This window comes from Tigriopus californicus, chromosome 3, assembly GCF_007210705.1.
Source record: "Tigriopus californicus strain San Diego chromosome 3, Tcal_SD_v2.1, whole genome shotgun sequence".
In the NCBI taxonomy this organism is placed as follows: Eukaryota; Metazoa; Arthropoda; class Copepoda; order Harpacticoida; family Harpacticidae; genus Tigriopus; species Tigriopus californicus.
In genome coordinates, this window is record NC_081442.1 from 11,204,431 (window position 1) to 11,231,620 (window position 27,190).

At 38.9% G+C, this 27,190-nt stretch overlaps 3 protein-coding genes and 1 long non-coding RNA gene across 4 annotated transcripts; 3 read left to right on the top strand and 1 right to left on the bottom strand.

Annotated features, from left to right (window-relative positions):
* The first annotated feature begins 5,715 nt into the window (after positions 1-5,715).
* On the top strand, positions 5,716-9,737 carry LOC131878144 (uncharacterized). Its single transcript, XM_059224041.1, has 6 exons — positions 5,716-5,923; positions 6,371-6,470; positions 6,530-6,619; positions 9,095-9,272; positions 9,385-9,566; positions 9,691-9,737. The coding sequence occupies exons 1-6, from the start codon at positions 5,891-5,893 to the stop codon at positions 9,735-9,737; spliced, it is 630 nt and encodes a 209-aa protein (XP_059080024.1). The 5' UTR covers positions 5,716-5,890.
* Positions 9,613-14,483, top strand: LOC131878002 (uncharacterized). The gene is made up of 5 exons (XM_059223879.1): positions 9,613-9,842; positions 11,498-11,548; positions 11,619-11,758; positions 11,825-11,936; positions 14,344-14,483. Exons 1-5 carry the CDS (start codon positions 9,755-9,757, stop codon positions 14,481-14,483), a joined length of 531 nt encoding a protein of 176 aa, XP_059079862.1. The 5' UTR covers positions 9,613-9,754.
* A 20-nt stretch (positions 14,484-14,503) lies between these two features.
* Positions 14,504-16,247, bottom strand: LOC131878001 (SH3 domain-binding protein 5 homolog). Its single transcript, XM_059223878.1, has one exon. It carries the CDS (start codon positions 15,751-15,753, stop codon positions 14,599-14,601), a length of 1,155 nt encoding a protein of 384 aa, XP_059079861.1. The 5' UTR covers positions 15,754-16,247; the 3' UTR covers positions 14,504-14,598.
* A 68-nt stretch (positions 16,248-16,315) lies between these two features.
* On the top strand, positions 16,316-24,329 carry LOC131878003 (uncharacterized). Its single transcript, XR_009372937.1, has 2 exons — positions 16,316-16,357; positions 23,309-24,329. It is a non-coding gene; the product is annotated as an uncharacterized LOC131878003 (long non-coding RNA).
* Positions 24,330-27,190: the final 2,861 nt, after the last annotated feature.

A 27,190-nucleotide genomic window follows, 5' to 3' on the forward strand; every position in this document is an offset into this window, starting at 1 on the left:
AAAACAGTACCCTTTACTGTTAGATTGTTATTGGCAATCGTTGGTTTGGCGAAATTGCTGGCTGTCTTGCATTTTCTTTCGATTCCACAACAAGAGATGGTGCAGACCCAAAATGAGAGCGTTCCGTCTGAATGAAGCCTCCATGGCCGAACAAAGTTCGCAAATTTGGCAAGCGAATTCTCCATTTATCTTGTCCAGTGAGAATTGTCATGCTCTCTGAATAATAATAAAAAAGTTCACACGTTGAGCCGATCATTGTTCCTTTCTGTTTTTCCCAGCAATTTCCCATTTATCATTTCCATTTATCCCCCCTCCCCCCCAAAAAGGGACAAGTGACGTAAACCCTTTCAAATATAAAAACAGTTGACACATGAGCACTCATGATACACACGGAAGTGAACCAAAATAAATTAGCGCCTTATTTGGGGAATGAAAGAGAATTGAATAATTCCGGATTATAAGGATCCTAAAAGAAGAACACGTATCTTGATTTGAAAGGATCGCCTTCATTTACAAAACCTTGGTTCGTTGGGATTGGTGTGGGAGTCACTCTGTATTGACCTGGGGTAGATTAGCGTCTGTCACCTTTACGTTTTCTTTGCGTCTTACAAAGTCAACATGGCCAGCTCCCAAGGGAAATCAAGGCGTTGCCGTTGAAAATGCAAAACGACATTTTCTCCCTCTATAGTCAATATGTATATTTTCCATCAAATTTGGCCTGAAATTGACCTGCCTCATGCTCAATGCCATGAATGAAGCAAAATAAGGAATTCTACTAAAGTTGAGTGTTGATTAGGGCTTTGAGTGCAAAGCACTAAATGTTATATCGTAACTTTGAGCAAATGAACCCGTTTCATGACTAATGAGATTCCTCTTTAGTTCCAAAATATCTGATCAAGCAGTTCCCTTTCTGAAAGGACCAATCTTCCTCAAAACCAATCAGGTGGTTGGATGGTTGATGGTTGGATGGGATGCTGACGTTAACGCGATCAAATTCTAAGGATGTGCCCAAAACTGACTCTGAAGGAATTGGGTTGAGTGAGAATTTCAAGGGGACCCCTACAGAGCATGGACGAGAAGTGGCTTTTGAAATCTTACCTTTTTTCTAAATTTGTTTAATTTTAATTTGTCATTGTTCTTTTATTCCCAGCTACATGCTCCCCAAAAAGGTCATCCACAAAGCTCATTGTTTATTGAAAATGACGCTCAATAAGTTGCAAAGTGGATACTTTTTTACTTTAGATAAGCATAATTTGTCAGCGAATTGACCATTTCACATCTAGTAACAGTAATAAAAAACAGACTTGAGAGAGTAATCTACGAATTGCTTTCCAAGTTTTGCCGTTTTCGAACGCAAATTGTTGAAAGTTGGAAATAAATTCCTAATAAAATAAACTATTAAAATCGATCAAGTTTCAAGCCAAGACATTAATGACTAAAGACAGATTTGTAACTGATTAAAAATACTGTTTTGACAAAATGATTTAGTATTCAGTTCCTTTGTACATAAATGCAATTGACATACAAATGAATGAATAAATCTGACAACTCAAAGCTCTAATTGACACCTTTTTTTTCAAATATCTCTTTTAGTTTGGGATGACGACAGTCCAAGAGTTGGACCCCTCTCCTTGTCACAATAAAATTTCAACTATTCTAAACGAACCTTTTAAAATATAAGCTAGATGTAGCAAACCGGTTTGCAATAAACCTTATTGTGTTTGGTCCAACTTTGAAGAATTTTTTCCAACTGCTATGAAAATACAGTAGAGCTGTAAGAAACAGTCGATTAAATTTAGGAAAATAGCGGCTTAAAAAAGCTGGAAAAAATGGCGAAATAGTTCGGAAGTGGTCGATAAAATATGCAAAAAACAAGCACTGGGTGGTGTAATTCTAGAGTTTTAGGTACAAGAAGCTGGATTACCAATTTCAAACCTCTAGAAATTAAGCAAATCACTACGCCCCCACCCCCAAAAAAGGTAGCTAATTTTGAAATTGCTTTCCTAAAACTTCCAAAATCGAACGGTCTTCCCCCCAATCCGTACAGTCTGAAGAAATTGCCAGCAAATTACTATTAGTTATTAATGCTTTAAATCAGGTTCAGGTGGTCTTGGTGAGTAGGCTTCAATACATCAGAAAAGATACTGGATAGGTACTTGAGCTGTGCAAAGCTTTTTGTTCCAGCCGTAACTGCAGTTCTACGCCATGAAGCTTTGAGTTTTGTTGGAAACCGTCCCTACTCCTTGGATAAGATGTGTGAAAATGGCAAAAAAGCTGGAAAAAATCAGGTAGACCCTGGAAAGTCGGAAAAGGTGTTAAAAAGCTATTCGACCCTTTTTACAGTTATAACTATGAATCTTAAAATACTCATAACTTGACAAGCGGCAAATAACTCATTTCTTTCCTAATAAGGAGGGCTCAGGGAAGAAAGTACTTTTTTCAAGGCCAAATGATCACAAGAAAATCTTAAAAGCTCGAATTAATTTTTTTTCCCAGTTAAAAGATGCTTCAACGCAAAGATGAGATTATTCAAATGCAAAAAAGACACGTACAGAGATAACATGCAACCAGTTTGGTAAAATTTTGAGCTGATGAATAAAGGTTTCAAAATATTTCATTATTTCAAAATCTTTCAAATTAGAAGCCCTCAAAATTGTCTCCTAAGTGGGACCACCAAATTATTACCCTAAACCATGCATTTGGTGACTCTGGGGGCTTTATCTCAGCTGTTTTTCAGGGTGAAAAAAAGGCTTTTTGTGTGTAAATAATTGTGGTGGTTGTTGTATTTTTTGGAAAAGCTTGAGCTCTTGCCAAATAAGACAAGCAGGACAAGCAGGAACAATGTTGGAATGGGACAGCTACTCTATTGGGACAATCTGAGAAGATAGTTTCATACTCTTTTGAGCCCTCCACAATCTAGGCATGTCAACGCAATGAAGTACCATTTATCCCATGGGTTTCTTCAATGCTCCATTTGTTTATGCTTAAATGTTTAAAAACATAATCTAGGTCTCTCGAGGTTTACCAGATGTTTTGTAAAATAAGAAATGTTAATTCTTTTTTTTTGGTTTGGTTTTTCACGGGCTTTTCTAACCGTTAAAGGAAATGCAATCCCCGGTACTATTAAAATGAAAGTTTATAATTCGTCTATTGATTACCTTTCAATTTTTATATGATATTTGGTCTACCAACGAATTTGAGTTGGCAGACCGAGCTAGTCCTTGAATGTAGGGTTGATCTGGTATGCCATCTAAAAATTTGTCCACTTGTCTGACTTGAAAGATGCTACCGGATCAACAAGGCCTACGCATTCCCTACGAATATTAGAGGGAAGCAAATTAAACAATGACGGAGCCCGAGAAAGAAGAGATGTGGACTTCATTGTTCGAACTAGCCTTGATTCTCGAGGACTTGAAGGTGCTCTCAAAACCCACATTAAACCTCCACGGTCACTAGAATTGACCCTAAATCCTGGGTTTCGACACAAAGCTCATGGATGCTTTTGAAGACATACAGCACCAGATACCTTTCGTACCTTCTCTGAACAGGTTTTCTCCGAAGGCGGGATTTGAACCCATGTCGAACCATGCCGTGCCTCTTTCGGGTCCATTAGACCATTCGGATACCAATCAAATAGAAAATGTAACCAATGTTCCAAGATGTTTATGCATTTTGATAACATTTACAAATTTCATTAAATCAATCAAAACCATGGAGTCTAGGTCACAATTTCGATGTCTGCTTTGACAAATACAAGGAGGCTCAGATATGGCAATGTTGGCAATGAAGTGAGTTTAGGGCTCTTTGTCAGAAGCCTAACATTTCCGAAATTGTTTACGTATCTCGTGCAGATCCACCATTGGAACATATTTAACAAGAATTACCTTGAAGTTCTTAAATTTTCAGTTTCGGGTACTAATTTGCAACTTATCCCCGAGAACATAATATCAGTGGACGGTGGTCATTCCAACCCAGGGATGGACCTTATTTTGGACGAAAGTAATCACAAGCTTCTACACAGCCAATCATAAAGGATTGTTTTTCTGGCCGAAATAGCAACCCAAACATTCCAGCAACCGTTATGGTACACGGTGGTTAAAAAGCCTTATCAAGTCTTTTGAGAAATGCATATCTGAACACATCTAGGCATTGTTGGAGCTCGCAAAATCAAAAGGAATGACCTTGATTTTATTGCTCAACATTTTGCTCCGATTAAAAACTGACATGCCTAAAAATATTTCAAAACTATATTTTCAAAAACTTTGTTGATGAGATTAGATAGCTCATTGATCTAAATTAGCACATGATCTATTTCACCTCTCTTACGTTAAATGGGAGCTGATGGGTGATATTATTTTGATGTTTTTGCTCCTAAATGCCTTAGTTATATCGAAATTCAAATTCCCAAACAATTAATATTGATTTACAATATCACAAAATTAATGAATGCTTTTCTTTTCCTTGCTTAATCTTAAATCGGCTCAATATTTAATATGCTTTTATTTAAGAGTCTGTTAATATGCAAATTCTTTGAAAATAATGTCGAAAGGGATTGAAGTTGCACCAATTTCAACAATCAATGAAGATTTCAAGAAAATCAATTAGGTCTCAAAGATGCGCTTTTCATCAGATTCATTCAAGAAGGTCTTTAGAAAGAGCCCAAATCACTAAAACAACCTGTCTGCTTCTTCTTCAGAATTCGGGTGAACGCCTAAAAAAAAGACAGATCTTTTTTTTATATGTATTTGTGAAAACTTGCACTTCTAGTGTTTTAAATGATGTTAAGTAACGGTTCCAGGGAACTCAACACAACGGAAAGCTCGACACCTGAAAACTCGAGACTGCAAGATTCAATACATTGGAAAACTCAACACACCAGTAAACTTAACAATCATAAAATTTGAGTACCAAGATTATTAATGACTTTTTTGATGGCTTGATCAAAGAAGTGTTGTACCTTTATATATCTTTATTGCAGAAGTATTTGGATCTTATGTAGGGTTACCCTACCTCAGTTTCCAATTATCCTCAATAAAAGATGTTAGCACTTGGTTTTAGACAGACCTGTTTTCCGACGTTTTGTATGTTTTGACATCGGTTTTCTTTCATGTCAAGTTTTCTGATCTGTCGAGTCTTCCGGTGTCGAGTTTTCAGGTGTCGACTTTTCCTGTATCAAGTTTTCCGTTGTGTCGAGTCACCTTGAACCCTTGAATAACATTTTTGTGTTATTTTTAGGTTAAGAAAGAAAACAAAACTGTCCATTTACCTGCGTGATGTTGAAAATCTAAATCCATTGACTGAGATTTTGAGTTTAAATTCAACCGTAACATTCTGGAATAAAATCCTATGGAAACCGGACCATTGATTGCCATATATCTCAGTGGAGGTTAAAACGATCACACGCTAATTTGAATTTAAGCGCTATCAAATGGTTTTTTTTGAAAATTATAGTTATTGAAATGTTTTAGGTAAATTTTGTTTTCCTGAGCTAGTAATGAATTAGCCTATAAAAATCTATGTAGTTTTTTTGTGTTTTTTTTCATCAAAACTTGAAAAGGCATTTCAACCACTGTGAGAGAATGGATGTGGGCGAACAGCCTGAATAGGAAGCAATTCTGCCCGCGCGAAGATCACGACAAGGAAGGAATGACATTACAGGTCAAAGTCACCCTACAAAAATACAACAACAACCACAACAATAGTCAATTTGTACAGAAATGATACTCTGTCATCGGCGTCTGTCATTGTTCAACGATTAAACAACTCTCCTCTATCGTTATAACACCAAGAAGCCTCTATGGTCTGGTTCGAAACAGGGTGAAGGACGCCCAAACCCTCATCAGATTGGATGGTTGATTCGAGGGTTAATCCTTAGGGATTTGCCACTATCATGCTTCTTCAGATTCCACCTACCAAGAACCCAGTACATAGATATCACAACTATAGATAGGAAGCAATAAAGCAATGAATTATTTGATCGATCTTTCAAGTCGCTATTTAAGGCCTTGTAGGTATTACTGGTATGATCGGTATTATTGTAAATTTCGAAAAATGTACACTTGATGGAGTGAATATTAATGTCAAATTTATCGTCTACACTTTATCTTTGTACCATAATTTTGGGATTCAACCAAAATGGAAGGGATTAAGGTAGTTTACCGACCGGGTGCGCAGAAGACTGTGCTGCTACTCAAATCATTGATTAGAAGAGATATCAGCAGAAATTGAGAGGAAAACAATGATTCGAAGAGTCGTTTTGCATTCGCCTCCGAGTTTGCATATGACTCTGCATATCGAGTGATTAGATAATTGCTTCCGATTGATATTTACAATGTCGAATTAATGTGGTGTTGTGCTTTTTGTTTTAAAGAAAAATATGACGTCAATGTCTGGCAGTGAAGCCCTACTAGAACCTCACCCGAATAACAATGTGGATCAACACGTTTACACGGAAATCTTGGATCAGCATAGTATGAATTGCTAGATTTTTGTTAAAAGGAATGTTATGGGACGATGGTTTCTTTTCCAGGAAACTATCAATACCTGGATTCGAGAAACCACAACCACTTGTTAGACGAAGCAAATGGCAAACGTCAAAAGAAGATATCTCCAGCTCTGGGTAAGTCGAAGACACTTTATAAGTTTATTGTAATAGTATTTCGAGGTATGCGTGATTTATTTTTTTCGAAAACTCGATTTTTTTTCTCACCTCTTAATTTCAACCTTGTATTACATTTCAAGATTGGATAAAAAGCTAAAAGTCAGGCGTTCTCGCAAATGAAGTTTTAAAGAGATGGCAAATATAAAGCCACCAAACTTCCAGAATCTCTTTGAATCATGCCCTATAGAACAATCAAGGACATTGAGAAGAAAGCTGTCTCCTTTTGGCATTTGTGAAAATATTTGTTGAAGCATGAACCACTGGAATATGGACAGGGATGGTAAGGTTGAAAATTAGCAAATCCAATTTGAGTCAATGAATTAAATTCTTCTTCAAATAAGGCTGGCCCCAGATCCCTGCGATTGCGTATTTCAAACGTCAGCTCAATCAAACAACTGGGTCAAAAGTTATGCCCTCTCAAAGTGCAGTACATAACAGAAAACAGAATGACCGACTTAGCCCTCTTCTGGTAATCAATTACCACGAGAGGGCTAGTTCGTTCATTCATTGAAGAGCTTTGTAGTGCCTTTTGAGACTACATCACTTTTGATCCAGTTGCTTGATCAAGCTGAAAATTGAAATGAGTAATTGTTGTAGCCTGGGACCATTCTCATTTGAAAAAGAACATAATGCATTAACTCAATCGCAAAAAGCTAATTCCCAAACCAAGCCTCCCTGTCCATATTCCAGTTGTTCATGGTTGAAGTTATTTTCATACGCAAAAATAATTTGCAGCCAAGGAGAAAACTTTTTTGAGTCCAGGATTAAGTGAACACCATTTCCAAAGGCCTATTGTTTTTTTGTGTTACACGCAACTTTATGTATGTTTTCAACACAATTGTCAAAAAGTCGTTTTTGATCTTAGGCTTTGGAAATATGGTCTTGCTTTCCCAATGGGAGACCCCCACGTGGTTTTATGAGCACTTATTTTGAATTGCAACTGGGTAAAATATTCACTTTTTCAATAGTAGATGCCTTCACATTCTTCCAAATCAAGGCCAAAATTCGGCTTAATACGTCTTTTTACGTGGTCACAATGGTTAGATCAAGCAAGATGTACTGAATACTGTCTCTGAGCTATATCATGGAATCCAAAAAAGGTTAGAACATGTAATCTCAAGCTTGGTAGGCCAATAAACGCTCAATGCCTGTGTTTGGAATTAACCCTGCTACTTGATATCTTACCCTTAAAACAAGATCAACACAAAACACAATTTTACACATTTCATTTTATGAACAACTTATGGCCCTCTGAATCCCCATCAAAATGGGATCTTTCTTTTGTCTTGTGCATTTGCTTGCCAAACTTCATTGGTCGTACTCTGGGCTAATCAAATACTGATTTTAACAGAGATTTAAGAAGGAACTAGATTCACGCCAATCACTTTTGGTTCATTGATTATTAGTGAAACAATAAATTTGCCGTTTGAGATATCGTTTATCTGAAATAGAATACTAATATTTGCAATATCTTAATTTAGAATAATCTGAGCATTATAATTAACCATGTATAAAGTTAGAGAATTTCATATGTCACTTTTATCTGCATTATTCAGCATCAATTTTGTTCACTTTTTCTTAAATCTACCTTACATTAGACTTTGGTTAAACCAGAACTATGGGAATTTGGCATGCAACCATACCAAAGATTTATTTGGTGTGTTGCCCGCATGAAGAAAAAACTTCTTGTATTGAGGGTCAAAAGTTTCCTTCACCAAGGAAGGTGCCCAGGTTTGGTCAAATTTACAATGAATTGTTTCATGTGAATGTTCACTGTGTAAAGCCATATTGATAATAGCTTGTTCACTGGCACTTTTTAATTGCAATTCAATGAGATTTGATGGGGATTAAACTGGACGTAAATTTTTTACCAAATGAAATTAAGTATTTGGCGTTGGCAAAACTTTTTGAAGTTCTTCTATTTTGGCAGGACAAAGTTTGTGGAAGAGGTTAAATTCCTAACATTGTGATTGGTCATTCAATTGGCCTTCTTCTTTTGAGATTCCATGTTGGGAGATTTTAAGATGGTCATCAAGGGTCCCAAAAATTGTCTTGAGTATATCCTGCTTGATGTAACTGTTGTGACTGTGTGAAAAGACGTATTAAGCTGAATTTTGGCCTCAATTGGGAAGAATTTGAAGGCATCTACTATTGAAAAAGTGAATATTTTACCCAGTCACAATTCAAAATAGGTGCTCACGAAACCACGTGGGGGTCTCCCATTACACTCTACAATTGGTTTATTGATGTGTTCGCAATTCATTTCTAGCTTGAGAATGAGGCTATAAGAGTCCATTACAGAAATAAATTTATTGTTCCCTCTCATACACATATTCATATTCCAAACTATTTGATGACTGAGATAGTCGAAAATCAATTAGACGTTACTTTGTTATCGACGGTCTTCAATGCAATTCTCTTCTTCTTTTGCAGTTATTTCAATCATGAATTCGATCCTACTCCTTCTTCTCTTTTCTGCCTTCGTAAACCTCTACTGGCCAACGAACACTATCTTTCCGAAGGACAGCGTCTCGCCCAACAATTCCACGGCTAAAATTCAGTTTCTTGAAGACCGAATCATCAAGCTGGAACATCAGCTCTGGGATGAAAAGTATGATGATATTTATTTGAGCATAACAAATCCCAAGAACTTGACCCCCCCCCCCTTAGGGCACGTGAAGAAGCAAGAAGCATCATTTGAGACCTCACAAGTTTTCTTCCAGAAACAAATTGGTGACAACTGGATCACATGATTCCCCAGGGGAGCCACAAGGTCGTCATCAATCTATTGGCTCAACCCCATCCAGGGGAATCTCGGGTGCCGAAAGGGCAAATGTCTCCTCAGGGATCCTAGATCCATCTCACCAGGGAATGGATTGGACACAACCTCCAACAACTATGCCAAGCAAGAAGCATCATTTGAGACCTCACAAGTTTTCTTCCAGAAACAAATTGGTGACAACTGGATCACATGATTCCCCAGGGGAGCCACAAGGTCGTCATCAATCTATTGGCTCAACCCCATCCAGGGGAATCTCGGGTGCCGAAAGGGCAAATGTCTCCTCAGGGATCCTAGATCCATCTCACCAGGGAATGGATTGGACACAACCTCCAACAACTATGCCAAGAGTTCGTCGGAGCTCTCCCGCTCCAATAGCACCTCACATTGTGCCTAATCAAAGTAAGAATGCTTTAAGTACAAGTTATGGGCGAAAAGTGCACAAAAACATAGCAGCGGAAGTTCATTGACGATACGTTTCAGAGTAATACAGATTATTGCTGGGTATAGTCACTAATTTCATTCATAGCAAACATTTGTGTTTGTGTGTTTGCTTTCTGGATAAGAAAACATTGTATAGGTCTTTAGACATGACTGGCAATTAGCGATTGGCTTTTTGCTTCCAATCTTTGTTTCATTGAGGAACAATGAAATTGAAATTGGAACACGGAAATTAGACGAGATCGGTCAGCTTCTTTGTTTGCTTTGAGATAATTTAGCAAAAACTGGATGACTAGGATAGCTGTCAGATAAGCAGTTATGTAGGCTCTTTACTCAACTTTTTTCCAACGACTGCCAAGTGCCAAATACACGAGGATCTAGGGAAAGAATGAGTTCTACGTAATTTGACCTGGAAATTGTTGACATCAATACATCTTCAAAGAGTTGAAATGCAATGAAATTATTCGCCTCCCATTTCTGATCGACCTTTCGCTCCTTAGAATTCCTCAAGTGCACTTCCACTACTCTCTTGAATATTTTGTAGAGGCGTATGAAATAACTTGAATTTTTATCATTAAAACTTCCAACTTTGACGGTAATTATTTATTCCAATCATTGTTGCGAGTGGTTCATGCAAGCAAATTTTATTCATTTTACATGACATGACGAAAGTCGCAGTAAGTCATTATTACTATTACCATTGTTATTATCATTGATGAATTGGTCTCAAAGTATTTTGGAGAGTCAGTCAAGACCGTATTTTCCATTTTTTGTGCCCTTTGGGGCATGAATTTTCTAAAATGCCATTTGCAACACTTTCATGGAAACAGATGACTTGGATTCTTTTATATTTCTCTTGTGTTCGTCGACATTTCTTGGGCTTGGGGGCAATAAATATGTTACAACCCTAATGATTTTACATTTGTAGCTAGTTCCTGATAGGGAGTTTTGTAGGTGTAATCATTCTGTGTTTACGAGTTTCTATATCTGAAAAAATGTGAAGAACTTACGTATATGCTTTCGCTAAGATAGAAAAGCGGGTTAGCCTGATTTTGCTCAGTTTGCTCTTGACGTGGATTGTTAAAAAAAAAAGATGATGGTTGAATTAAAAAATTCTTCATATCGAAATTTGGAGGAAAAGTGCAATATCATTATTTTAGGAAAGTCTTGTGCATTAGTACTGCATTTACAAGTGATTGTGGGTAAAAAGGGGCAACCCAAATTCGTCCAAAAAATCCTGATTTTGAATTTTTTGTTTGAATCATGACTTCAGTTACCTTTTTACCACCTCCCAATTATCATTTCCCAACTTTTTTTTAATCCATTTCCATCACTTTTTATCCGAGCCCTATTGATAGCCCTTGAATAGTGGGCATGAATTTCATTGACTAACAACAGTATAGGTATCACAACCTGAATGTTGGGCAGAATCTGTTTTTTTTTGCCTCATGCTGTTCCTGTATTCACAGCATTAAAGTTCAAAAGGTTGTTTATACGATACACGTGCCTCAGTTGTACATTTCAATTCCGTTTGGTGCTCTGAGTTCCACGCTAGGTCCAATTGGAAACGACATCATCTGGGCAGTTTCCATTTATTCCCTTTTTTTCTATTTCAGTCAAAGGAGTCCAGTTTACGAACCAACTGCAGTCATTTACATCTAGTCACAGTATGCGAATCTTTTATCAATGATATTATGTTCGCTTTACTCCTTTTCCCATGGTTCTGCTCGATTTCAGAAGGTACTATTCACTACTGGTGGCCGAATGAGCGAACCAATTCGAACCATACATTAGCCAACACTAGCGATTACAGTCTCATCCTATCTGGGTCTTCAGTTCAAATAAAGAAACCGGGTTTGTTTTCGGTTTACGCACAGGTATTCTCAACACGTTTTCTAAGACATCATTCGTGAACTGGATTAATTCAGGGCTCCCAATTTCAGATCTATTTCGATGGGAACGTTCAGGGGATGTACCAATATAAAATCCTGTCCTCATATGAAGGCAAGAACAGTCGAGTTCTAGCTCATTGTGCAACGATTATCAGAGTGAAAGGTAATTAATAAAGGTCTTGTCGTTGGTCCAAAAGTCAGAGTTATGTAAAACCCTATGCTTGGGACCTTTTACAAGTGCTCGTGCCATACTTGGAAACATTAAGTGTTAAAGCTTCGAAAGTTAATGTTTATGGAGGCCATGATGTGGTTTGCTAATTGTCTGGGAAGGTGTTAGGGTGAGTCCCTAAATGGAATTTATGACCCAAGCGTGAGCGTGGCCTTTGATTCTTTGGAACCTCCGAGAATACAAGGATAGTCGAGGGAGAAAGTCTTCTTTATTCTTTTGGAGATTCAAACAAAGCCCAGAGAGTCTAGCAACCTCTTGGCTCGTGTGACATGAATAAGATAAGTTTAATTGGTAGAATAAATGTTCAAAAACATTGCATCCAAAGAGGATGTCTCATTTATGATTTACCTTTGAAGGAATGATAATCCTAGGTCAAGTCTAATGTTAACAACAAGATTTGTAGGCAATTGTTACGTAGCATTAATTTCAATCTTAAAAAGCTTTTGAAGAATGGGAAGTATGTGATGTGATGTGTACTTTTTTGGTAATTTAACAGGTTTTTCAAACTTATGTTATATTTTTCAAAAGACGATGTCCCTCATGTTGCACCCTTGAATTATGTTTTGTATAGGTAACGCATCGAAATCTGGATCTCTTTTAAAGGCTCATCAATATGTGACATCGATGTGCGATCAAAATGGCAATTCTATTTTATTTATTTAATTGTAATTTATTTCATGAAACTGAATTGATCTACGGTCAATACAATTAACCTTAAAACCTGGCTTGAAACAGGCTCATGATTGCTCTTGAAGAGGTACAGTATAAAAAAAGCATCCATGAGCTTTGTCCCAACCCAGGGTTTAGGGTCAATAGTAGTGACCGTAGAGGCTTAATGTGCGTTTTGAGAGCACCTTCAAGCCCTCGAGAATCCCGGCTTGATAAAGCAATGAAGTCTAACTTTGCTGCCTTCAAATATTCTTATGAAGTATGTAGGTCTTGATCCAGAAGCATGATTTAAGTCAGACTTGGACAATTCTTTGATCAAAATTCCTGATCAACTCTACATTTAAGGGCTGACCAGATCCACCAACACAAACTCGCTGCTGGATGGATCAGATTACATGCGACTAAAAATTCGAGTAAGAATGACGAGCTGAGGATTTCACTCTCAGTAGTTCCTAGTAGGATGTCCTTAAAAAAAATGGAAACATCTTGATTTCGTTGATTTCAATTGTAATTGATTACAATTACATGGAAATGTAATCACGAATATGTGATTATATCTTCAATTGCACTTGAACCCAAACTGTTCTTGTTTGCAAACGCCTTTCTTCAAAGGCCTCCTGACATACTGTACAGACCAGGTGTTCAAATTAAGATTACCTTCGTTTCCTTCATATGCAGATATTTGAAAAATGCCTTTCAATTCAATGTATTATTCGATGTTATTCCACCAACAGTTCCAATGGTCCCTGCCCTTAAAGTTGTGACGTCAGGCCGCTAAAAATCATTATTTATGGCTATGAAGCCTGGACTTCGCTTAGCTTTCGATCGGTGTATGTTTTGGATTGAGAAACTAAAGTGAGAGACCATTCACATACTCGACAAGGATTAGCGCATAGTGAAGTGTCGAAACCCAATATTTGAAAGCTTTCAGGAGTATTGAGCTTTAAGGTGATGCTTATTCGAACACATTTGAATTTGAATGCTGCATTAGCCAGATTAGAGCTCTTCTACCCCATTTCTTTCTGGAACATTATTGTTTGACTTGAGGCTTCGGAAGTTTTCGGCCGGAAAAAAATCCTTGAAACGAATTCAAAACTTACCCGGTACAAATCTTCTAAATCGAGAACTTGAGGCCATTTTCAAGAATTAAGGAGATGTTTGAATCAGAATAATGGTTGGTTGACTAATTAGCTGGAATATCAAAGAATTATGATTTTTTTCTTGTTGAAAATGAGAATGATGTTATGTTTAGTGTAGCTAAAACTGCTTGCATGCACTTAGATAATCAACGCTAAATTGGGAAAAAGAGCTCTACTCAAGAATCCGTTAATGAAGCAAGATGCAAAGCATTGAAAAAGTCATGAATATTATGACTCTATTTTTTTGGCATTGAAATGTAATCTCGTTCAATAGTTCAATGTTTCAAGAGGAAACAAAGCAATCCGGACCCTCGGCCAGTTAGTTTGTCCATCCAGGCAAAAACTTGCCAAACGAGCATGGAAAGACATTTTCAAGTTCTATCCTAGCCTTTTGGTTGTACAGTGACCCACCCGCCACAACAATCAACGGCTCTGATATCAGAATGGATAGCTGCAAGAATTTTCATCCATTTCAAAATGTTCCAAGAAGCGCTTGAAAGCTCCACAGATCATTATTCTTCAACATATTCCAGGATACGAGGAGTCTTGTTACACATCCGCTTTGGTCTCGTTGGGTGAAAACGAGATGGTGTGGATTGACTTAAACGAACAAGGCCGGCGGATTAATCTCGATGTGGGGCGTTCGTTTTTTGGCTTGATCAAATTTCAATAAATGGCCAAACGCTCGGTGGGTCAAAACTCAAAAGTCTAGCGACTATTCTGTGTATTTGTTTAGCAAGTCCTTACAAAATGCAATATGAAATCTTAAATTAACAAAATTTGCACCCTCACAGATCAATCTTATTCATGTTCCGAGAGAAATCTACACTTTGTACCGTGAGGTCGTCTGGGCCGTCCCCGTGGAGATTATTTCTGTGGAACCTATCACCCTCATCACATTTCGTATCCTGAGATTCGTTCACGGGACTCAATCCGGGATGCTTCCACTCCGGAAGAGTCATACCCGAGGGACAGCTCAAACTGCGTTTGTGAAGTCCACCACCATGCACTTGAGATTCTTGCTGAGACAACTTCAATTTGGCGCTCAAGTCCTTGTCCAGACTGGTCAGAAGATCATCGGACGCGTTGGATTTCTCCTCTTGGGTGTCGCTACTCTTGAGACTATAGGTATCACCGGATTGCATACTGAGATTGCTGACCATATCACATTCATCCAGATCATACGAAGGCAAGGAGTTCAATTCCGCCCCCACTCCAGGTTCACGGGGCATTCGGAGTCGGCGTTGTTGGTGGATGGATTCCGAAATCTCCTCCAGATTCCGTAAGGACTGGGCATACTGCGCCTTGGTCTCCGCGATCTTTTGTTGCAGCTCTTGAACACGAGACTTCTGATCCACCAGGGTCTTGTTGAACCGATCCTTTTGCTCGAAATACGGCTGAGATTTCTGAATGTGACGACTTAGTTTCTTCTCCAGGCGTTGGACCTCGGCTTCGGCCACTTGGAAGGCATCGGCTTTTTGCATGTGTTCGGCTTCACTGTCAGTTTTGGTCTTCTCGGCTTCCATGACCTTGATGGTGGCATGGTTGAGCATCTCTTGCCAAGCGTTGTCGAACTTCCAGTCATTGGAGTTGGACAGGAAGCGTTGCTCGGCCAAGGCAATCGTCTCCTTGGCTGCCGCATGGATGCCACTGGCCCTCTGATAATGCGTGGCCGCAGATTGGCACTCCTTCTGGGCTTTTTGATACACTTCTAAGGCCTCATAGTACGGCCTGGCCTTTTCAATACACCCGCCCACTTTCTTAGCCATGGCCTTCAACATGTGAGTGGAATCCGAGAGCAAAGTGCGGAACAAGCAATTCGCATCTTCCAGTTGAACTTCCAATTGGTTGATCTCCTCTGTGCACACATTTAACTTTTCCAATTCCTCCTGCACCCTGGGGTCCAGGACCTCTGTTTCCACTTCTGGACCAGGGGTCTCCATGATGGATAATCCCAATGTCAAAATTTAAAGGCTAGTTTTTTTCACATTTCTCTGGCTTCCTAACCAGCAGAACCTTGGTCTAAGACCTCCTCCACAGGAGCTCTACAACCAAAGGTCCCTTATTCCAGAGGATGACACCGCAAGGCACGTACAACGTATCATCATCCGACATACATAGAGTGTCTCATACATATGTCATCCTATTGTACTGCACAGAGGTGAGAGCGCACAAATCCCTGGCCTACCCACACTTCAGAACCCAACCACCCGAATTCCCCCGCCAGGTAGGGTACCAACGCCAATAACCCATGCAAAACCAAGTTCTTTTACGTAGATGTGTTCCTGCTCAGCGCGACCGTTGACAAAGGTTGCGGTGGAATGACAACAACAAAGAAGATGACACTGATTTGACCTCGAATTTGGGGCGACTGCAGCGCCATTAGTGAGATTTGGACACAAATGTGATGAATGAGAATGGCTTCCAATGGCATTTGCGAAGGTTCATTCACTTTGAAGCAACATTTTCATTAGCAGGAACTTGCCATCTCGGTCCATCTCGGTCCAATGAGCATGGTGGTGAAAAGTGGAACTAAAGAGGTGTATGGTAGGTGGCGCTCTCATGCGGTGAGAGAGGAAATGTTTTCGTCAAAAGTGGAGGTGGAGTGCTCACTTAACAATGAGATAACTAAATTCAATGCCATGTCACAATTTACACGCATCAATTCCTTCGTTGACTTTGAAAATGTTTTCCCGTCAAGTGTATGCCCCCAATTGTAAGTAATCACATCTGGACGTATGTAAAAGACAACTGGTGTCTTTGACAAAATGTCTCCTGTCCGACGTCATTACCTAATGGACACATTTGTTTGAGCAATGAACGGACTTTTGAACCCCTACAGATTCTAAATTGCTTAAAATCTTGTATTATCTCTTTGATCTCTTTAATGGGTACACGATTGTGAGTAAAATAACGAGGATTTAACTGCTTACTAGTAGCATACCAACACGAATCAAGTTGAGTGACATTCCGACCGAAGTACTGAATGAGAGTGATCATTGCAAAGGTTGCAATATGTAATTTTTGATTGGGAAGGAATACTTGTGTAACAAATAATATCCTTACAGTAACTCGATGAGAAGCTTTGTCAAGAGGAGGATGAAAAAAAGTATCGAAGAAGTATTAGATATCCCTCCTTAAACTCAACATAACCGTATCGAATTCCTTTGAAATATCATCAATTGCCAACAATTACTCGAATCATCGGTTATGAATCCAAAAGGGCACCTAAATGTTTGTCAATCTATTGTTCCAATCTCGCAACTAAAGCACTAAGTTGTTTTTAAAACTGATGTTGAATAACGGCATTAGCTGACCGACAGAAAACAGAAGGTTTTTTGTTTGTAAATGCATATTCAACCGAAAAGGTGTAAGAAAACCCCCATCCAGCCAACTATTTTTGGCCTAACTTTCATATACACCACCAACCACTAAAGTCTTCTTAATAAGGGCATATGTCTAGCAAGCTGCAGTTATAACACTAGCAACGAGTATGAGTGTAATAATGGACATATTTTATATTTGAATGTGTGCTTGATATTTGTTGAAGGACTTTCAATTGATACGTAACTAAAGATACTAAAAACATCCATTGATTGCGCTTTTTTAATATTTTAAAGGTTATCTTCTAATGTATATTAAGCTGGTCGATATAGTGATCTGACCTACTTTTAAAAATGCTTGTTTACGCAACAATAACATCGGTAAAGAAGTTTTGGCAATTGAGCAAATTTTTGACAAATGTTATGGGTACGACCATGTAATGTAAATCGTGGATTCGGAAAAGAGCTATTGTTGTCTAACCTGTTTGCGCAACCATGATTAAAACTCATCCAGTCTTTCCAAACTTTGGATTCAAGATTACTAAGCATTGAAAGACACGGTTCAAAAGTGATGCATCCACATTTCATTCAATCAATGCGGTTACACGATGGCGAATCAACATGAATGTGCTCATTGGATTAGCAAAATTTAAAAAATCGTAAAGGCATGTTTGTACTTTGGAGTATTTCATGAATTTGGCCTTTGGTTCCATGTAGGTTCGCGAAGTAATTGAGTTCTTTTGGTCTAGGATCACACAATGAGCTAGTCACTGATTTTTTGCTCATATCATGTCCAGAGAGATCTATTTAACCACCTTAATTTGGACCCTTTGATAGATATGACAGTGTTGATATGCCCATTAATGTACTTCCTGGAAAACCCATTTTTGATATTTCTAGTTTCTCTTTGATACATTTTCATAGAGATACCATTCCAGAGGAACAATGACACATTATTTTCGACCCGTTTCAAGAACTTCTAGCCCAAAACAGATCTAGTCTTTTCCAGTTATGTCGCCTATGTTATGGGCGAACGTGCCATTGTTGCTCTGATTGATGACTTACGCAGCCTTTCGAAAGTAGGCCAAAGTACTCCTTCAAAAAAGGCTATTTTTTCCCTCTTAATATTAGTCTATCCGCACTAGAGAGCTCTATCTTTATGCACATCTGAATTAGCTCATGGTTCTATGACATTCGACTCACTAACTAGATGGATGGATAGATGGATGGAATTATCTCATTAGCTGCTTTGCTAGCATCTTCTCTGCTCTTTGTGTCGCGTCATTGGGAGTTCGTTCCCGATTTCTTGCATTCACATCCTGGTTCTGTATTCAAGTAGGAGCTTTCGAACACGAGATGGCTTTTGTTTCGATTGCCTGCTTGATACTTGTAGGCACTCGTGTGCCTTATTGAATGGTTCTTTTTATGGCCTTTGTTTGGCTCTATTATTGGCCCTTCTCTAACGTTCATTAATGAATGTGCACGTTTGTTGCCAACAGTACTTTTGAAGGAGACAAATGGGAAAGTTTCCAAACCAACCTGTTGGTAAGAACAGAATGACATGGATAGCTTGTTCCACTAAATGCTCATGACGGCTCTTTAAAAAAGCTCCTTCATGTTCATAAAATCGCCATCCAGCATATGCTTTTAATGCATAATTTTACGATAACGATACAACAGGTTAGTTAGAGCTGATCAGACGTGGCGTTTGGTGTTTACAGGGCCAGAATTTGAAACCAAAATGATTTTAAGTCGATACTTTAACTATTCAAATATTTTCTTTTGAAATGATCATAACATCAAAGTTTCAGACATCAGTCATTGGTTTACTTTGGTACCGTTGTAGGAGCAAATCTTAATGCTTTTTGGAAGTTGTATTTTGGATCCAACATGCTACTTCAATTTTGATTAATTCTACCCTCCCCAAGTATTGTTTCAACTTTTTTTTACAAATAATTGTCAGAACCAAAGCCTATACTATACAAATTTCGATGGCAATGGTAGTTCCTTGCTAAAAAATATTTGAATAAGCATCTAAAGGAGAAGGTATCATTCAACCTTGAACACCTGGAATCTGGACGGGGAGGCTAAGGTTCAGACTTGACAAAATTTTCTGATCGGGCCCATGCATTGCATTCGTCTTCAAATGAGACTTGTCCCTAGGTCACTTCATCTATATGTATTACAATTTTCAGCTCAATCACACGGACGGGTCAAGAACAGTACCCTCTTATGAGTAGTACGTAACAGAGCACAGAATAAACAAGATAGCCCTCTTGTTGTAATTGATCACCAAAACAGGGCTAGCTCAAGATGAACCCACAATGAAAAAAGTACTTGTACTTATAAATACATTCAAATCAAATCAAATCATTCATTCTACGTAGAGTTATGTGGTAAGCTTTTACAGGGTATAACATTACATCTAAGCGTTTGATTGAGCAAAACATTGAAAAACAAAATTGTAACAACTTTCATCTGGAGAAGAATACAATCTGTTTCCTAAATTCAAAATAGTTATTCCTTGATCCAGATTCCAGGCGTTCACCCACAAGAGTATCACTCGATTTGGGCTTTCTTTGCGACCCCACAATGGGGACGTTTAGGCAAGCTTTGGCAGGTTCACTTGTTTGCTGGTACTAGTGTCAGTGATGCAAGTTTGGAGCTTCAAGCACGTTTCGAGAAGCTGACCCTTCATTCACATTGCTTTCACGGTGTTCAAAAAAGCCCTATCAAGTTTCCAGAGAAATTCCCAAACACAAATTGGCATTTTTCTACCTCAAGAAGTCATAGGAAACAACTTTGATTTTATTGTTTTATGGAATTCTAGTCCACATAAAAAACTTACATACCTAAAAACATTATAAAAACTAAGATTTTCAAAAACCTACTCAATGCAAATTAGAAGCACACTTAGTTAGCTCTTGAACGTAATTTACGATATCATCTATTTCAAAGCTACTTAGTTACATCGGATTTAGTGGTCCAAATTTCATTGTTTTTAGCCCCAAAATGCCCCGGTTATATGTTAATTCAATTTCCCAAAGATTTAATATCAATTTTCAATATCTAAAATAGAAAAGATTATTTTTCGTCTCTTGCATAATTTCAAATTAAGGTAAAACCTTGTACAACCATATCTAAAACCCTCAAAAAGCAGATTTAAAAAAAATCATTTTTAAAAGCGTCCAAGGTACATTTAGTTGAGTGGTCACTGAAAATTTCACAAATATCAATGAAGCCTTAAAGAAGCTATTTTCAATCAGTTTCAACAAAGTCTTCAAGAAACGACAATATCTATAACATTGTCTGTTGTATGTACCGTCTTCAGAATTCAAGTGAATGCATAACTAGTTGTACACATGATGATTATAAAAACACTTTTTCAAAGATTACACTTTTAGTGTGTTTTAAGTGACATTACATAGCATTTTAAGCTATTATGAGACTATGTAAGAAGAGTAGAAATATTCTTTTGTATTTGTGATATTGAAAATTGATATTAATTCTTTCGGAAATTGAATTAACATATAACCGGGGCATTTTGGGGCTAAAAACGGTGAAGTTTGGGCCACTAAATTCCATGTAACTAGGAAGCGGTGAAAGCTATGTAGCTAGTTTTTGTGGGCTAGAATTTCACAAACCAATGAAATCAAAATTGTTCCCCATAATTTTCTGAGGGAGAAAAATGCCAAGATGTGCTTGGGAAATTCCATCAAAACTTTAAAGGGTATTTTTACCACTGTGCTTTGTGAGGAAGGGTCAGCTTCGTTAAGACTAGTTTGAAAGGCCAATATGCATCACTGGCATTGGCAGGCAAGTTTGTTTGCTGGTACCGGTGCTTGCCCAAGTGTCCGAATATCTAAACTACTTGACACGGGAGGACAGCAAGCTGCGTGGTAGTTACTAGAGATAAAATGAGCCAATAATTTTCGGTCTGAGCTGGGCTAAGAGGAAAGTGGCTCAATTCGAGCTTAGCTGGGTTGACAGTTTCCAGCTCACGCTCTGGGCTGGGCCAAAAAAAACATGTTTCGAGCTGAGCTGGGTTGATTGGGTTGATATTTCGAGTCAAATCTGAGCCAGGCCAAGTCCTAGCTAGCCCATGTCCAAGCTGGCTCATGATCGAGTTGACCCGACCCATGTCTGGGCTGAGCTGGAAAAACCAATAGACCTATTGGCCAATCTAGTTTCTAGTTCGAGTGTCAGGTAACACCACGAAATTGTCTTAACCCAAACTAGGTGTTTAAAAAGGGCAATCTAAGACAGAACATTTATGCAGCTATAACAGGACTCTGAACATAAGTTTCTTGTACCATAAAAAATGGTCTCAGCTCAGACTTGCATCTATAGGAGACAAGATAACCTCTGATTTGTAATTACTAGGCGCCAGTAAATTAGTTTGTGCTTTTGGTCAAAATAGTTGTTTTTTAAGTTATGAAAATTAGGCAAAATAAGTTTTGAAAACGTAAAAACAAGTTATCAAAAGCTGGAAAAAAACTTCATTTGCTTGGTTATTCATGGATTATGGTAGTTTTGAGGCGAAAGTTGCCTAATTATTGTTATTCACGATCTTCTTGCTCTTTGGGCTCAGAAATATAGTCTTGCTTTTACATCAACGTAAAATTGAATTTTAATCTAGGCACATATCTAAGTATAACCTCTAGGTGTAAAGCATACTTTGAAGCATCTTGAAAGCATGGTCCAGGACAAAGAAGATGAGTGAGTGGTCTCTATAATTGGTACCAACATGGTTTGAGAATATAAGGCAATTGGATACAAAATCTCCGTTATAGTACATAGAAAAAGTAAATAAACCTTGATTTGCCTATCTATACATGTTTTCCTAGGGAAGATATTATCAACAAAATAAAGGATTTTTTTTTAAATTGAACCATAACAAATACGAGATGATACTAAATGGTTTTTGTAAAAGCCATCTTATGGATGGGGTGGTACAAGATGGAAAGAAATTAAGGCCGCTGTGCCTTCTGAAAATACTTCCCCATTGTTCCAAGACTTGCAAAGATAGATACCAAATGGCTCACCCATTTCCCCAGGCCTCTTGCCAGCCTTCAGCAGGCCCTTAGTTGTGGTTCTGACATCAAGACTGGGCTCACTTCAGTTTTCGAACACTGTTTTGTTGGCAAACAATGGGTGGCTGATCAATTGGTTTAAGGCTAAAATTAGCTCATTGACAGCACAGCATTACTGAATGTGTTCAATAGTTCTTTTTATGAAAGCTTGGGGTTCAAGGTCAAACAAATTCTTGAGCGGGGACAAACAGTGCCAGACATGGCCAAAGTAGCCCTAAATTTCTTTCCACCCAATATTTCTCCAAAATTTCGCCTAAATATGACCAAAACTTTTCAGTTTCATCGAAAATTCTCGGTTTTAGTTCTTATAGTTAAAATTGGTGAAGCAGTGTTCTCGACCCCAAATGGTCACAATAAATTAGAATTTAATTTAACCTAAAAATTATCTTTCCGACCCCTAGTAGTTACTATTGCCAGAGCTGAGTGCTTAAATAGTTTGAATTTGAAAAATATGAAATGTTTACACAACTCGTTCAACAATGAGCTGAGTAACAACCAAATTGTTGATTGCAATAGACCATTCACTGTTATGCATAATATTTCATTGGCTTGTCTTTCAGTTAAAGGCAAAGGTTGTCAAACTGAGCTGGGCCACAGTTGAGCTCCGTCGGGTTCGGTCAGGGCTGAGGTATGGCCTCGTCGAGATCGAAAGCATGAGGTGGGCTAACACATAACTCGACATTTCGAGCTGAGCTGAGCCAGAGCCTTAACCCAGCTCGAGGTGGTTTGGGCCAAATACGTTTCAGCAGTTCGGTCTGGGATGAGCCCTGGGCTAGCCCAGTCGTCAAAATGTTGTCGAGTTTCGAGCTTGGGTCCAGCCCATTACACCTCTAGTAGTCACTCACAATGACTACTTCGCTCTTCTTGCGCAAAGGCGACTTACCGGGTTATGCATAAGTCTTGAGACCAATTTGGTGTGTGTTTTAAAGGGTTTAGCGACTAAAATCTTGCCCTTTTACGCCCACAAATCAAAAGCTTTCAGTCTCCACTTCTGTTTGATGTGCTGATAAACAAAATCAAGCACTTCGTCACCAAGATTAGTGCAATAAGAAGAGTACAGATTGCTACGCTTATCCTTACAGCCAAACCACCGGTAGCATCGTTGAGGAGCTCAACTAGAGCAAGGCTACTGTCTGCAGAGTCAGGGAACGCTTGGCTAATGGCAATGACCTAAGGAACAAGCCTCTCTCCGGCAGACCTGTAAAGATTGAACCAGAGCATATCAAGGCGGCCTTTGAGGCTACGCTGACCATGAAGATGCTTGAATTTGCAGAGAAGAAGTCCGTGGACCATTCCACTGTGTCCAAGGTAGTCAAAGAAGCGGGTGGTTGGTCTCAGAGAAAAATCAAAGAACTACTGTTGACAGAACGTCATGAAGAACTTTTTCTGGAGCATCGTCAGAGCTATCTCTTGGACTTGAAGCACCATGGCAATTGAGTTGTCTTATTCTCCAATGAGAACACTTTTACAGTAGACATCCCGTCTATAGCAAACAGAACGACCAAATCATTTGCTTTGGGAACAACTCTAGTGCATTGCAAAGTGTGTCCAAGACCAAACATCCGGCCTTTGTGATGATGCCTGGCATTGTTGCATCAATGGGGGACAAGATACCACCAATTCGATTCCCAACAAGGTACAGACTCATGGGCGCTGACTACTTGGAGATATTGAAGACCAAAGTGGTCCAATAGGCCTTGAAGAGTACCAAGAAGTTAGCAAAGTCTTCTTATGTCTTTCAACTAGACGTGACACCTGGCCACACATGCAAGGCCATGCAGAATTGGGTGGAGGCCAGTTTGAGGTTTTGGCCAAAGACAATGTGGCCATCACAGAGCCCTGACTGGACTTCGGCATGTGATGGCATGTTGAGAGCCGGGCCTGCCACATTCGTCATTGCAGTAGTGAGAACCTAAGGACTTCCATTGGGAAGTACTGGAAGACCATGAAGAAGCCCTATGTCATTGGCGTGTGCCAGTCCTTCCAATGCCGCGTGGAAGCTCCCATCGAGGCCAATGGTGATGAAATTCACAAATGATGGTTGTCAAAATTCACCAAAGATGTGAAATAAAATTCGAACGTTTCCGTCTTTTTTTATCCTGATCAATGACAAGTTAATGATTGCTACAGTTACATAATGTCTCAAGACCTATTCACGACTCAGTACTCCGCTTTCGCGAAATTAGCTCTTTTGATAGTGGAAATGAGTATAATCTGTTTAAAGAGACCCTTGATAGATGACCGAGGTTCAAATATCTGCAGGTGAAATTTTGATTTAAATGTTTGCTGAACTCGTTTGTTATTGGTTAAATGAAATTGACGTTACTTATGAGCCAGCCTTTTATCATAACAAGTATTTCAATGTATTGCTGCAAATTTTTGTTAGGATAAATATTTCTAACGATCGCCCCCTTTGTGGGTTTTGGGAGTAACCTCAAGTCTTAGAGAAGCTAGATTAGTCAAAAACCAAGTCGTCCCTTTTCTGTTTTCGGGGTCTTTCATTTTTCAACTCTTCGCCCTCTAACATGCTTAGGGGTTAACTACGCAGGCGTTAATCCGGTGGTAGGTTTTAAGTCAGACTTGGACGAGTTTTTGTCCAATATTCCTGATCAATCCAATATTCAAGGGCTAATTAGGTCGTCTAACTTTAATTCGTTGGTGGATCAGATATCATATGAATATAAAGTAAAAGCATGATTGAAAATCGGTCATCTGAAGTGCTTGGGATTCCATTCTCAAGAGCGATAAGGAAGCTCACAAAAACTCAACTAAAATATAAGGCCATGAACTAAAATTTTCCAGTGCTGGTTTTAGATTAATTGCAAGTGGTCCGTTTTGAGCATGCTTTGCAATTGTACTTGTGTTTTTTAATGTACAATATACTCCATAGCTGGACACTTTCATTTTCAAATCATAAATGGAAACATTATGCAAATGTTGCATGCCAAGTGTTTTTAGCACCCCACACATTGAAGAATATTATTATGGTACATAACATAATTACATGTTACATAAAAATGTTGTAAAGCAAATGTTTGTCAATTCCTGTCTTAAATCACATTTTAAAAGACTATCCCACAATTCAAAGTTTTATTGACAAATCGATTACTAATTTTTGTTTACTTACAGCATTCGTCTTGATTAAAACGAGCTTTCTTTTTTTTTACACCCCTGTGAGTTGATAACAACACTTTGAAATCCATGCATAGTAACAAGCAAGCTTTCACACAATTTTGGAGCGAAACCAAAGTTGCATTTTGTTGATTCAACCACTGTCAAACAAATCGAGTTGATCGACTTTACTCTGGAAACCTCAGTTGCTAGACCCATCCCCAATGACCCTGAAGTAAGTGGGATCCAAAGGGATCCCGAGGAACACGTGCTAGTTGCATGCATCGAACAGACGAGATTTGAGTAGTGTTTCAACTAGCACGCATAGACGCACAAGCGCCATATCTTGCTCTCACACTTGGGCACAAATGTTCCCATCGACCTTCACCAACGAGAACTTCGCAAGTCCATGTGTGAGTAAATGAAGCTGGTGTAGGCACAACATCCTGAACAAAGCGGGAGAGAGACTTCGATCCAGGTCAATGAATCCTGGACGAGATTCATTGACAGCCTTCATTCCCTTTATTTTTTTCGGGGGAGTAGACTGGAATGAGGGGAAGTCAAAACCATTTGGAAGTGGAATGCCAGAACTATGCAGTCCTCTGTGCGTGCTCCCGCAGAGTTGTAGGAATTTTCATTAAGCCCATGATCCAAGTTGACATTAATTCAATCAACTGCCAAGCAATTTTTCCCGCATATTTAATCCGGGATTAAATTTCTGCGCCTGTGAGTCAAATTCTAGAAGTTGGCAAAGAATGAATGCCGAGTGCCGAAATAGGGTCTGGCCTGGAGAAAGGCATTGTTACGAAGGATCCCTATTTGCGGGACTCCGAGGCACGAGCAAGCATCCTGTTGATAAAGAATGCTTTTAGAGTTCTGAAAAAAAGGAGAGACGTCGCATTTTTTTCCAAAGAAAGCTGGCATGTCGTTGACAATTCTAAATTGTCGGCCCTTCAAATGCTAGCCGTAAACAGTAGTTTCATCACATTTACCTAAAAAAGAATTCATGAATTATGAAGAACCATAACGAGAAGGCTCTTTTATCCAATTAATAAATCCTTAATTTTCAAGGTTTGACAGAACTGAGTTTTGAGGTTATGATGGACTTTGTGTAGATTCGATCATGCAAGCTCATATATAAATAACTGTTTTTTGCCGTGCAGGAAGCATCAAGAATAATAGACTGACTGCTCTCTTCAAAACAGAACTTTAGCTTCAAACGTCTTGGCTGAAGGGCTTAAAGTTTACTGACCAAGCGATGTTATAACCAGATGTATACGAACAGTGACAGAGACGGTATCTTTCGGATGTTCAAGCATTTCTTTTTGTTCTAAACGTTTGCCACCAAATAAAGGCCTTGACAGGGCCAAAGGCATTTCTCTGACTCTCGGTCTCTATCGGCTCTCGAAAATGGGAAGAGGGCGAGTGTGGAAGGAGAAAAGGAAAAAGAGACTCAGAGAGAGAGGAGAGGGAGAAGAGAGAGAGAGAGAACGAAAAAGACGGCATGCCCTGTCTTTCTTTTTCCCTACCTTTTCCAGTTCACTCTAGTCTAAAAAAAGCACTAGAGAGCCGAGGGGACCAGAGGAGAACGAGTGAAGGGAATCTAACTTCCATTCTGTTCTAGTTCCATTTTTCCGCGCCCGCTCTCCTCATAGTGAAGAGTTGACCTCGTATAGTCCGCAATTGTGGTTTGAAGGCCAAACACCCTCCCTGCAAGGCTCTCGCTCTTTTGCTGCTCATCCAACAAGTCCCTTTGCGATTGCTTCAGTGTCTGACTTTTGCTCACGAATCAGGATCACTTAGAGAGTTCCATTTTCACCAATACAAAGCAAAGGCTGCCATTTGTCCTTCTA

Coding starts and splice junctions, on each gene's coding strand:
- LOC131878002 (XM_059223879.1), top strand. CDS start 9,755: ATGGATTGGACACAACCTCCAACAACTATGCCAAGAGTTCGTCGGAGC. Junction 9,843..11,497: donor TCACATTGTGCCTAATCAAA/GTAAGAATGCTT, acceptor TTTCTATTTCAG/TCAAAGGAGTCCAGTTTACG. Junction 11,937..14,343: donor AACGATTATCAGAGTGAAAG/GTAATTAATAAA, acceptor AACATATTCCAG/GATACGAGGAGTCTTGTTAC.
- LOC131878001 (XM_059223878.1), bottom strand. CDS start 15,753: ATGGAGACCCCTGGTCCAGAAGTGGAAACAGAGGTCCTGGACCCCAGG.
- LOC131878144 (XM_059224041.1), top strand. CDS start 5,891: ATGCTTCTTCAGATTCCACCTACCAAGAACCCA. Junction 6,471..6,529: donor GGAAATCTTGGATCAGCATA/GTATGAATTGCT, acceptor TTTCTTTTCCAG/GAAACTATCAATACCTGGAT. Junction 9,273..9,384: donor CATCAGCTCTGGGATGAAAA/GTATGATGATAT, acceptor GTTTTCTTCCAG/AAACAAATTGGTGACAACTG.